Genomic DNA, 13,533 nt, shown 5'->3' on the forward strand with positions numbered 1-13,533 from the left:
TATTTATGATTTTGGCTTGCCCGTTTTGAAAGCGTATGTCGCTTACATAAAATACATTTCCCACAATTCTGAGCGGAGAAGGGGGTTCAGTCTCCACCCACTTTAGCGCCTGCACCATGGCGTATGCGGATGGTGGAGTTATAAAGACGGGAAGAACGTGAAGCGGCTCTGCTAGCTGTGTCGTGGCGATTGTATTACTTACATCAGTGCAGTTTTCCGTTTACATTTCTTTGATTGCATACAGATGTTTTTGTTGTCTTTTTTTTTTTAAATCTCAAGTAATCAGTTCTTGAATACAATTAAAACATTTGGTTTTGAAAGTTTGTTGATTCTAGATGATCTAACTGAAGACAAATTACGGAAGGAAGTGGTTCATAAATTCCACAGTTGTAAGGTGAGTTGCAGTTTTTGGAGTCAATATGGCCTACATGTCTATAGATTTTGCCTTTTTTATTTCTCTTTTCGAAATTTAAATGTGAACACAGAGATTATGTTTTCATTTTATTTTGTGTTTTTCTTGAAACACAATAAAATAGGAAACGTTCGTTTTAATCTATCGTTATTATTAATAGTTTTTGACATGTCTTATCACAAAATGATAATTTAAATATACATGAATCCACATGTAACACAAATGTCAACCTTTAATACAGCCGGATTGTATGATTTTACTGTTATAAGCATTAGATCAGCATATGCAGGAAATTTTTTTTTTTTCTGTATTCTTTATTTGTTTCACCTGTTTTTTTCAGCTGCAATACCCGCTTCCATCATATGCATCGATATACTTTATATTCCTACATACACAAGCTTGATACTTAATAAAAAATACTAACTTTCAAACAATAGGTACTTCAAACTAAGCCAGTGTTTGACTAATTTGGCTTCATCATGTTGTTTCTTATACCAGAGAACTGTAGAATTTTTAATTTGGGGTGGTCAGAAGGTGTTGTTTACATTTCTGACAGCAGCAGCTTTCACAGTAGTCCTTACTGTATGATTAAGGACTACTGTGAAACCTGCTGCTGTCAGAAATTTAAGCAACACCTTGAATTATCAAGTTCTGCATACTGATAACTTGTTTCCTACCTTGTTAAATTATTGTTGATAATTATTGTGAGAAATCATTAACATGGTCAGTGTCTTCACATAGATTAACATTATTAATAATAACATAATTAAAAGTAAATTTAGAAAATTTGTTATTTCAGAAGTGTGTATGAAACTGGTGGCCCTTCACATTGAACGGTACCCAAGAAGTAGCTCTTAGTTTCAAAAAGGTTGGTGACCCCTGGTGTAGGGTATGTTCAAATTGGAAATTGAGGAGCTGTAACATAAAATACCAGTGAGTGATCCGTGCATTGCTTTCTTTAAGAAAAATTAAGCAAGGGGCCCCCAGAGAGCTGGTTTAACTCATATAAACGCCTGCTGGCACTGCCACCACTGGTGCCCTGTTTTTAGTGAGCTCATTCAATTCCCCAGAAAATCTCCTGGTTTTTTTTGTTTGGGGTAGGGAGCAATTGCAGACTTAAAAGCAACCTTTACATGCTACCTATGCATGCGTCTGCAATGCTCTCAGTTCTGAATCTGCAGTTATTTTCCTGAACCCTAGGTATTTGTTTTATGTTCTCATTTTGCATATGGATAAGTGTTATACAGTGTTTTGCATCATCTTTTAAGCCTTGTTAATGGGCAGTCCTTAACTTTATTTGCCAAATATCTTAGAGATAAAGTGGACCACCATTCTACCACTGCCAAAAAAACTATAATGCACCCATGACTCAATGACAATAACTTGGCTTTTAACAGTTATACCATCTAAAACTGATTACAAGAGGTGATAACAGGAGGTGATGAGTCTGTGTACAGGAGAGACATGGATAGTGAAGTGGAATCAGGACAATCCCTCCCAATGTTTATAAAATAAAACAAAACAGATGATTGTCAGTCCACAGAGTAGAAAGAAGCAGCACTCAACACTGCACACTAGTGGGACAGAGGTAGAGAAAGTGAGCAGCTTAAAACTCCTGGGGACACTTACTAGTCCTTAGCACTGTGTTTTCTGTTGTCTGTGATTGTTGTATGTAGCACCGAGGTTCAGGAGGAATGTTGTTTCATTTTACTGTGTACTGCGTCAGCTATATTTGGTTGAAATGACAATAAAAGCTTCTTGACATGATTCACATTTGCCACATTTCATAGTGGCCTTAAAGCTCAGAAACAGTTTTACCAACACAATAGCCTGAACCAGGTCAGAATCATCAGGGGGCCCTCAACAATGCTAAAGGCAATAGTTATTCTGCTGATAATATGGTCTGCATAAATGTGCATTTGTTCAAATAATTGTATTAAAGTGGACTGAAAAAAATAAAAATTGGTGCGTGAGACGGGAGGATTGACAGAAGACATATGACAGACCTAATAAATAAGCAGGCATAGCACATTAAATGATGTAGTGTTTTAGTTTTTGTTCATTAGCCTCTGCCAGATGAAGTGTATATTCTGCTTCTTATACCTGTTTTTTTTTTTTTTTTTTTTTTTTTTTTTATTAATGACAGATTTTACTGAGTTGTGGAAATTGCAAGGGATGGACAATCTTGAGGAAGAAGCTACTGAAAGGATTCTGCTTGAACCATATAACTACCTGCTGCAACTACCAGGTAATTTTTTATTTTTGTATTTTTTAGCAAATAGCATGTTATTGAGCAATACAACAGATCTTCTGGGTTGGTGACAGTGGTGGACAAAGTCCACAAAGCATGTACGTTAGTAAAAGTAGAAATACATTTTGAACTTTTACTTGAGTAAAATTTGCCTTCAAATGTACTTAAATATCAGAGTACTATGATTTTATTATGGCTATAATGTTCCTATTATAATTTTAATCACAAGGCTCTTGCTTAATCAGCTCAGGTTATGTAAAAATACTCTGTTACTCTAAGCACACCAATCTATTAATAGAATGATATAAATAAATAAAATGCTGATATCTAATAAATTAAGCCCAAAGCCTTCTTTTCAACAACTTAAATTTTTTTTGCCAATTTGGCCTCGAGTACTATGGCAAGTTAGTCAGGAGAAGTTTTTCCATCATTTATTCCTCTCAAAATGTTCCGCTTGCCGCTGAACCGAAGCTGAACTGTATGTTCGTGCTAAGTAAATACCACCAAGTGACTATGGCGGTTCTATGATGCCCTGGTTGAACCACACCATGACCCAACAGCTCCCGATTGATTAGTTTTAACTTTGATAAGCTCCCCTCTCCGTCATCTACCATCATTGTATGAATAAGCTCCATTTTATGTACTTGTGCTTTAAAAAAAAAAAAAAAACACTTTTATACATAAATACCCAGATTTAGGGTTTTATGAACCCAGTCATTAGGGTTGCACAAGCCAGTGCACTCTTAGTGCTGGTCTCAAGCCCGGATAAATGGGGAGGGTTGTGTTAGGAAGGGCATCCAGCGTAAAATGTGCCAAATCATATATGCGGATCACAACAGAGAAATTCATGCCGGATCGGTCAAGGTTACCGCCACAGGTATTATTAGCCAACAGGGTACCGGTGGAAATTGGGCTACTGTTGGCCAAAGGAGGAGAAGGAGAGGAGGAAGACATCTACAGAGACAGCAGGCAGGGTAAGGAGACGTGGAGGAGAGTGGAGGTTAGGGTTGGTACTTTACATGTGGGTCTCCTCTCCATCATATCAGCTAACTCTCTCCCTTTACCAGTCATAGTACTGAGTAAAAGGGAGTAAGGCCAGAAACATTGGAGGTGGGTTTAAACTGTTCTATAAGGGAGTGGATGGAAAGAGAAATGATGTAGGGGTGATACTGAAGGAAGAGTACAGTAGAGTGTAGCGGAGGTGAAGAGAGTTTCTGTAGGGTAAATAAAGTGAAGCTGGAGATTGAAGTGTTGTTGATAAATGTCATCAGGTCTTATGCGCCACAAGTGGGTTGTGAGATGGAGGGGAAGGAAAAATTCTGGAGTGAGTTAGATGACGTGGTAGATGGTGTACCTAGGAATGAAAGATTAGTAAATAGGGCAGATTTTATTTGGCATATATGTGAAGGAAACAGAGGTGATAAGGTGGTGATGATGGGTAGGTATGGTTTTAAGGAGAGGAATGTGGAAGGGCAGATGGTGGTAGATATTAGCAATGGCAAAATGGCAGTGGTGAATACTTTTATTTTAACAAGAAGGAGGTTCATAGGGTGACATAAGAGTGGAGTAAGGTGGACACAGGTGGACTATGTTCTATGTGGGAGATGCCACTTGAAGGAGATTGGAGACTGTAAGGTGTTGGCAGGGGACAGTGTAGCTAGACAGCATTGGATGGTGGTGTGTAGGATGGTTTTGGAGGTGAAAAAGAAGAGGAGGAGAGTGAGGACTGAAAGAAAATTAAGAATTTGGAAACTGAAGGCGGAAGACTAGTGGAAGACCTCAGGGAAGAGAGAGAGAAGGTTAGATAGTGTGGAGATGGTGAAGCAGGATAGGATTAGTAAGGAGGAAGTGAGAGCAAGAGAATGTAGAGTGGAAAGTCGGTTAAACCAGATGACATACCGGTAAAAGCATGACGTTTAGGAGAGATGGCAGTGGAGGTTTTAACAAGGTTGTTAAAATATTTTTGGAAGGGGAGAGGATGCCTGAGGAATGGAGAAGGAGTGTGCTGGTACTGATCTTTAAGAATAAGGGAGATGTGCACACCTGCAGTAACTACAGGGGAATAAAATTAATCACTCAACATGAAGTTATGGGAAAGAGTAGTGGAAGCCAGGCTGAGAGAAGAGGTGACCATCTGTGAGCAACAGTATGGTTTCATGCACTACAGACGCATTTTTTGCTTTGAGAATGTTGATGGAGAAGTATAGAGAAGGTCAGAAGGAGTTGCATTGTGCGTTTGTGGATTTAGAGAAAGTGTACGACAGGGTGCCGAGAGAGAAGTTGTGGTATTGTATGAGGAAGTCAGGTGTGTAAGAAGTATGTGAGGGTGGTGCTGGACATGTATAAGGATAGTGTGACAGCAATGAAATTTGCAGTAGGAACGACGGACTGGTTCAAGGTGGAGGTTGGACTGCATCAAGGATCGGCTCTGAGCCCTTTCCTGTTTGCAGTGGTGATGGACAGGTTAAGGGACAAGGTCAGACAGGAGTCTTCATGGACTCCATGTAGTAGGGAGCAGGTTGAGAAGAGCCTGGAACGGTGGAGGTACCTGCTGGAGAGAAGGGGAATGAAAGTCAGTAGGAGTAAGGCAGAGTACATGTGTGTATGAGAGGGAGGTCAGTGGAGTGGTGCGGTTGCAGGGAGAAGTGGTGGAGAAGGTGGAGGAGTTCAGGTACCTGTGGTCAACAGTGCAAAGTAATTGAGAGTCAAGTCAAGTTTATTTGTATAGCGCTTTTCACAACAGACATTGTCTCAAAGCAGCTTTACAGAAATCAACAGTCAAGGTGCATGGTGTGCATTTATCCCTGATGAGCAAGCCATGGGACTGTGTAAGAGAGTGTGTTGGAGAAGTGAAGAAAAGTGTGCAGGCAGGGTGTAGTGGTGGAGAAGAGTGGCAGGAGTGATTTGTGATAGAAGCAATCTGCAATAGCGAAAGACGATGGACAGGATTAGAAATTAGTTTATTAGGGGACAGTTGAGGGAGGCACAATTGAGATGGTTTGGACATGTGTAGAGGATAGGTTTTATCAGTAAAATGCTGAGGATGGAGCCACCAGGAAGGAGGTTTATGGATGTGGTGAAGGAAGACATGCAGGTTGTTTTTTTTTGTTTTTTTTTTTTTATTAATCGGATAAAGATTATTAATAATAAAATTAATTAGATGTTTCGCTTATTATAACTATATAAAACTCTAAATTGGGGTATGAAAGTATAAAAGTGTAATTTTAATTAAAAGATAGTTAAACTCAATATGTGGCTTTTGCTAATTTTTTTTTTATTTATTTTTTTTTTTTAAAGACATTATAAAGCCTATAGTGGTCCCCTGGTGGTCTAGTGGTTAAGATGCAGTGCTCTCACCGCTGCGACCCGGGTTCGATTCCCGGTCAGGGAACCATCTCCAGCCACTCTCAGTGCTGATCCCAAGCCCGGATAAATTGGGGAGGGTTGCGTTAGGAAGGGCATCCAGCGTAAAAACGTGCCAAAAATTAAAAAGTGCGGAGGATCCGCTGTAGCGACCTCTAACGGGAGAAGCCGAAAGAAAGTTTTTATGAAGCCTATAGTGAAGATTTCTTGTTTGAACAAATGTACTAATGCTGGGTTGTTTCTTGCTGTAAAAAAAAGTCCAGAGGTGGGTAGTAACGAGTTACATTTACTCAATTACTTTTCCTTGAAGTTTTTGAAAAATATATACTTCTAGGAGTATAGATCACTATACTTTTTTCTTGAGTAGATTTGTGAAGAAGAAACTGTACTCTTACTCCGCTACATTAGGCTACAATGAGCTCGTTACTTTTCTTTTGAACTCTTTGGGATTCTACACATCAATTTTAATGTTTTATTTTGACAGAGAGAGAAACTTCCGCTAAGGCTCTACCACGTGACTGTGTTTCACCAATCAAACATAGTTGTGCAGTCTCGTCACGTTACCATACTCAATCTCAGCGGTGGAACGGGTTAGTTAGCAACACAAACATGTCAGAATCAACCTTCGGCAATGCAGACACAAACGAGGAATAAAACTCGCACCCCTGGCCTCATATTGAAAGCATGTTTACCTTAGTAAAAGTGCGAGAGAGCAGCTACATTATGAGGTGTTCAGCATGCCTGGTATGAAATGTGTGTGTGTTTCCTTCTTTTGTTCTGTCACTAGAGACACACACACAGTTTATGAGAATTTATGGGCTGCCTCGTTCTAGTTCTGTCTGGTAAAAAAAGTATAAAGGTTTGGAAATTTGTGTTACTTGTGCGTATTTATTTTTATTTTATTATTATTTTATTTATTTAGTACTTGAATTTACCTGAGTCATTTTAATTTAAGCTATTTTGTAATTAATTAATTTTAATTTATTTTATTGTTAGGATGAGCCATAATTTGCCTAAAGATAATTTTGTATTTTTGTCTGTCTGATTGTTGTCTTGTGTTAAAAAATAAATCAGATGTTACTCAACAGTTACTCAGTACTTGTATTTTTTTCACCAAGTACTTTTTTTACTTTACTCAAGTAATTATTTGGATGTCTACTTTTTACTTTTACTTGAGTCATATTATTCTGAAGTAACAGTACTTTTACTTGAGTAAAATTTTTGGCTACTCTACCCACCTCTGAAAAAGTCACACTAAACCCTAACTTTAGCAGCTCGAATAATAGATAACGGCATTCTTATTCAACTAATTTCATTATCAATTATTATCGATTAGTTGTTACAGCCCTACTTTGAATCAAATATTGTATAAATTATTTGGGAAATAAAGCTAGTATTGATGATGTAGCAGGGCATTAAAACAGTATATATACACTAATTGAAAATTTAATTCGTTGTCAACGAATGCTGTCGATTAATCGATTAAGGGTTAGCATGACTGCAAGATAAAAGCCAAAAATGGCGGACAGTACAGGGTCTACCTGCAGCAGGAACAAGTGTCCTAAGTCATCCAAGGAATGGGAACATTTTTTTTTATATTAAACACAAAATATAAAACGGTACTTGCAAGTTATGCAAAGCCGCATTTGTGTGGCATGGAAGTAAAACAGTGATGCATAAGCATGAGAAAAGAAAACGCACTGTAAGAAAATTAATAAATTGCATCTGGAACACTGCATCTGTTTCAGATATGGCATTGTTCCATGGCAAGGAATTGTTTTCATAATAGATAACATTGAAATTGTAAATGTCATTTTCATGAATGTAATTTATTTATTTATTTTTTATTTTTTAAACTAAATTCCTAGGAAAACAAATCCGAACCAAACTGTCCCAAGCTTTCAACCACTGGCTCAATGTACCTGAGGATAAACTCCAGGTAAGAGCATGTTTATATTATAATGATAATAATAAATTATTATTATTATTATTATTATTATTATGCTTTGTCATTTGTTTGAGTTTATGCCCAGTAATAATTCAGACATTTCATCTTCTATAGTAATTTCATGCATATCATATTATATCTCAGCACTTTAAAAATAGTATACATATAACTGTACATATTTAATGCTCAATACAGAAACTTTGGGCTGCAGACATGAACAGAGACATACAGGAAGACAGAGCTAGTAGGAAAAGGGTGCTGTTTTTTTTTTAGCTTTTTTTTTTATAATGGATTAGCCATGTATGGAAAAGGGGATGAGGGGATGCTGTTTATTGTTCAGAACTGCTGTATGTTTTCTCAAAGTCCACTCCATCATCACCACCTTAATGGTGATCGTGTACAAAAGTAGAATTTCACCATTACTGCAGTGTTAACAATATCCAGATAAATGTATGTTTTAAAATGAAGTTTCTAGCTTGATGAAACTAAAATATAGTTTATCTTTTTTTTTCTTTCTCTTTTTTTTTGTCTAGGTGATCATTGAGGTAACAGAAATGCTGCATAATGCCAGTCTCTTAATTGATGACATTGAGGACAGCTCCAAGTTGCGGCGTGGTTTCCCGGTAGCTCACAGCATCTATGGTGTACCGTCAGTTATAAACTCTGCAAACTATGTCTACTTTCTTGGCCTCGAGAAGGTGCTGACGCTGGAACATCCTGAGGCTGTGCATGTGTTCACTCGGCAGCTGCTAGAGCTGCATCGTGGCCAAGGTCTGGACATCCACTGGCGTGACACATACACTTGCCCAAGTGAAGCAGAGTACCATGGCATGGTACTACGCAAGACTGGTGGATTATTCGGCCTAGCAGTGGGCCTCATGCAGCTGTTCTCAGAATGGAGCTGTGACCTTAAGCCCCTACTAGACACACTCGGGCTCTTGTTCCAGATACGCGATGACTATGCCAACCTCTGCTCACGTGAATATGGTGCAAACAAGAGCTTCTGTGAAGACCTGACTGAGGGAAAATTCTCCTTTCCCACCATTCACGCCATTCGTACACAGCTTCATAGCACACAGGTGCAGAACATTTTACGCCAGCGCACAGAGGATGAAGATGTTAAGCGTTACTGTGTTGATTATTTGGAGAAAGTGGGCTCTTTTGCTTACACTAAAAAGAAGCTGCATGAGCTAGAGAAGGAGGCATACAGACTGATTGCAGAATTAGGGGGGAACCCAGAGCTGGAGGGACTTATAGAACATCTCAGCCACATTTTCAAGGAATGATGAGAAGCAGCTTCTTCTAATCACAGTGCTTAGATAAACACTTCCCAAAGAAGAGATCACTCCTCATTTTTCTCCATACTTCCCTTTGTCTAATAACCCATGCTCATTTTGGCAACATTGAGATTGCTGTGCATTCAATAATACATTTCTTTACCCTAATACACTTATTTTGTTTTTTTATAAATCAGTAAATCATCCACTTTGAGGTAGTCTTGCCACCTAAAGTTTTGTGGTCTTTTTGTGTGATTGTGTCATTTGTGGACAAAAGAGACCTTAGCAAACATCTAATATGAAGTCCTATGCCCACTATAGAAATGTCTTGGGTGTATAGCAACAGCCAAATAATAACTGACCTTGACCTTGATACTTTTAGAGGGGACTTGTATAGAAGCTTTGAAAAAATGTTGGTTTTTATTTGAATTGGACTTTTGGTGTAAAGTTTGGTGTAAGGTGGATTCTAACTTTTGTTTGTATTCAATACACTGTGCAGTAAACAATGCAGTAACTTTAACAGTAAATTAAAGAAGCAATCACTCTGTTCTACATTCCTATAATTGCATGCAATATGCTGAAGTGAATGCTTGTCAGCATTTACATTTCAAAAGTACTTTGCCAATTGGAATTTAATTTACATTTGTTTCATGCCATATAGAGTTTATCATGTTGATATTGTATATTTTCTAGTTTAGTATAGTAGTATATTATATTAAAGTATAGTATATTCTATAGTTGTTCTCTAAACGATACAAAATAGCAGGTCTCACCACAGTCCTATAAACTTTCCCTTTCACTCTTGCAGATACTCTTCTATCACAAATCACTCCTGCCACTCTTCTCTACCCACTCCATCCTGCCTGCACTCTTTTTTTTTTTCACTTCTCTTAAACACTCTCCTTGATCCCAGGTACCTAAACTCCTCCACCTCTTCTCCCTGCAACTGCACCACTCCACTGCTCTCCCTCTCATTCACACACATGTACTCTGTCTTACTCCTACTGACTTTCATTCCACTTCTCTCCAGCGCATATCTCTCCAGGCTCTTTTCCACCTGCTCCCTACTTTCACTACAAATCACAATACAGTGGAACCCGGTTATCTCTCCCTCGGTTACCTCGACAACCCTATTAAGTCGACGTTTTGAAGTGGAACCGCCAAATTCTCGCTTTTTCTTAGCATTTTTTATCGGTTATGTCGACTTTTTTTATGTCGTGAAACCCCAATATCTCGAGCACAAGGGGGAAAAAATTAGAAATTTTAACGTCAGTTATGTCGATCGGCACTGTGCAGCCGCAGAAGAACTCGCGAAAGTGGCGGAAAAATCAGACCTTACAGATACTACAGGTGTTTGTATTGTATACTGGTGAATCCCTGCTGTTAGTAAGTGCACATATGCATTTTTCTGTTAAATGTTATGCGATGAACGGGAGCGCGGCGCTCGGCTTCAACTCCTTACCGAGAGAGCCGTGCTCCTTACCGAGAGAGCCGTGCTCCTTACCGAGCGCGCTGGCGAGCAGGGTAAGGAGCACGGCTCTCGGTAAGGAGCACGGCTCTCGGTAAGGAGCACGGCTCTCTTGGTAAGGAGTTGAAGCCGGGAGCTTCAGAGAAAGCGGCCGAGAAAGCACCTGCCACGCCCCCTTCGGGTTTGAGACTTTTCTGTCCCTCGTTTTTGGTTTCGGGTTCGGTTTTGGATCTTCCGGGTTTTTTTTCCGGCTTTGCGCCGTGCCGCCAGTTGCAGTATTTTTGAATTTCCCTATTTTTCCATTCACAAACTCTCTCTCTTTCTCTCTCTCCCTCTCGGCTTATCTCCCCCTCGGCATCGCGGACATAAGTTTTTTTGGACACTTTGCTTTGTGTGTTTGTGCGGATTACTTCAGCCTGATGGTCATAAGTTTTCAGAAACTTAGTTACTGTTTTTTTTATTTTTCTTCCACATGTGGACTAAATGTGAGACGGCACTGTGCAGCCGCTGTTGTTTTTTTTTTTTTGTTTGTTTTTTTTGTTTGTTTTTTTTGAGCGATCTGTGTGTTTATAATGTTGGAGAATATAATAAAGGTTTGTATGGAGAATGGACGGTGGTTTGTATTGTATACTGGTAAATCTCTGCTGTTAGTAGGTGCACTTATGCCTTTTGTTGTTAACAAACGTATGTACATTTTTATAGCATGCCTTCATCAAACAAATCGCGGCAACGCTGTTGTGTAAAAAACCCTCCAAAAACACGTGCATGCACATTCTCATTTATTAACGCACATCATGTACATAAAGAAATTTCAAGCACATTAATATATTGCCGCCATTTTGATTTTTGTTTATCTCGATCATCGGTTACCTCGATGCTTTTTGGCGACCCCCTAGGACATAGACATAACCGGGTTCCACTGTATTATCTGCAAACATCCTAGTCCATGGAGACTCCTGTCTGACCTTGTACCTCAACCTGTCAGTCACCACTGCAAACAGGAAAGGGCTCAGAGGTGATTCTTGATGCAATCCAACCTCCACCTTGAACCAGTCTCTCGTTTCTACTGCACACTTCACTCCTGTAACACTGTTCACAATGGCCTGCACCATATTTACATACTTCTCTGCCACACCTGACTTCCTCATACAATACCACAACTCCGTTCTCGGCACCCTGTCATACGCTTTCTCTGAATCCACAAACACACAATGCAACTCCTTCTGACCTTCTCTATACTTCTCCATCAACATTCTCAAAGCAAATATTGCATCTGTAGTGCTCTTCCTCTGTATAAAACCATACTTTTGCTCACAGATGGTCACCTCTTCTCTCAGCCTGGCTTCCACTACTTATTCTGATAACTTAATGGTGTGACTGATCAACTTTTATTCCCTTGTAGTTACTGCAGGTCTGTACATCTAGCTTATTCTCAAAAATCTGTACCAGCAAACTCCTTCTCCAATCTTCAAGCCTCCTCTCACCTTCCAAAGTCTTGTTAAACAATCAGGTTTAAAAACTCCACTGCCATCTCTCCTTACCATCTTTCCTGCTGCTCTCACTTCCTCCTTACTTATCCTATCCACTTCCTGCTTCACCATCTCCACACCATACAAAATTCTCTCTCTCATTTTCCTCATTCATCAGCTGCTTAAAATAATTCCTCCTTCTTCTCAACACACACTCTCCTCACTAGTCAACACATTTCCATCTCCATCCTTTATTGCTGTAACTTGCAGCACATCCTTCCCAGCCAACCTCTTTCTCCATATGTTTTCCTGCACTTCCTCATTCCCCCACCAATCACCTACATGCCTCCATACTCCTCTATCTCACAGCCCACTTGTGGAGCATAGGCACTGATGACATTTATCATCACCCCTTCATCTTCCAACTTCATGTTCCTCACCCTATCAAAAACTCTCTTCACCTCCACTACACTCTTACTGTACTCTTCCTTCAGAATCACCTCTACACCATTTCTCTTTCCATCCACACCATAATAGAACAGTTTAAACCCACCTCCAATGTTCCTTTCCACTTGGTCTCCTGAACACACCTTTCTTCTTTCCATCATATTAGCTAACTCTCTCCCTTTATCAGTCATAGTACCAACATTTAAAGCACCAACCTGAACCTCCACCCTCCTACACTTCTTTTCTTGCTGTCTCTGTAGATGTCTTCCTCCTCTGCTTTGGCCAACAGTAGCCCAATTTCCACTGGTACCCTGTTGGCTAATAATACCTGTGGCAGTTGTTCGTATCCCGGGCCTCGACCGATCCAGTATGAAATTCTGATTCCTGATCGGCATATTTGATTTGGCACATTTTACGCTGGATGGCCTTCCTAACGCAACCCTCCCCATTTATCTGGGCTTGGGGACTGGCACTAAGAGTGCACTGGCTTGTGCAACCCTAATGGCTGGGTTCTACACTCAAAACATATTAGTTTAAATTACATCACAGATGGTTTAACCTGCCAGATAATTACAAATGATGTTTAACATTTTACTTATTTTCTTCTGTAAAATGTATAAGGGTGTTTAGTAGCATTTTGAAAGAAGTATAATCTGTTATTTGCAAAACAGGGACACAGTTAATTTGCACTGTTGAATGTGGAAAATGTTAAATTGCATAGCAGGTTTGGTCTTGTCAACCACACTGTTGAGTTAGAAAGATCTTTTTCAAGAAAAAATCAAATTTTCCCTGTTTATATCACTGTTTGGAAATGAGGTCAGTGTTATTTAGGAGGAGTGAGGAACATGGGGCCACACAATTCTAGCCTACAGCAGAATCCACATATCTGATGGTGTTT

General features: G+C 39.4%; 1 protein-coding gene across 1 annotated transcript; it reads left to right on the forward strand.

Moving 5' to 3' along the window:
* Positions 1–131: 131 nt before the first annotated feature.
* Positions 132–9,805, forward strand: ggps1 (geranylgeranyl diphosphate synthase 1). The gene is made up of 4 exons (XM_046838254.1): positions 132–394; positions 2,559–2,660; positions 7,895–7,965; positions 8,508–9,805. Exons 2-4 carry the CDS (start codon positions 2,588–2,590, stop codon positions 9,258–9,260), a joined length of 897 nt encoding a protein of 298 aa, XP_046694210.1. The 5' UTR covers positions 132–394; positions 2,559–2,587; the 3' UTR covers positions 9,261–9,805.
* Positions 9,806–13,533: the final 3,728 nt, after the last annotated feature.

This window comes from Silurus meridionalis, chromosome 2 (assembly GCF_014805685.1).
Source record: "Silurus meridionalis isolate SWU-2019-XX chromosome 2, ASM1480568v1, whole genome shotgun sequence".
Taxonomy (NCBI): domain Eukaryota; kingdom Metazoa; phylum Chordata; class Actinopteri; order Siluriformes; family Siluridae; genus Silurus; species Silurus meridionalis.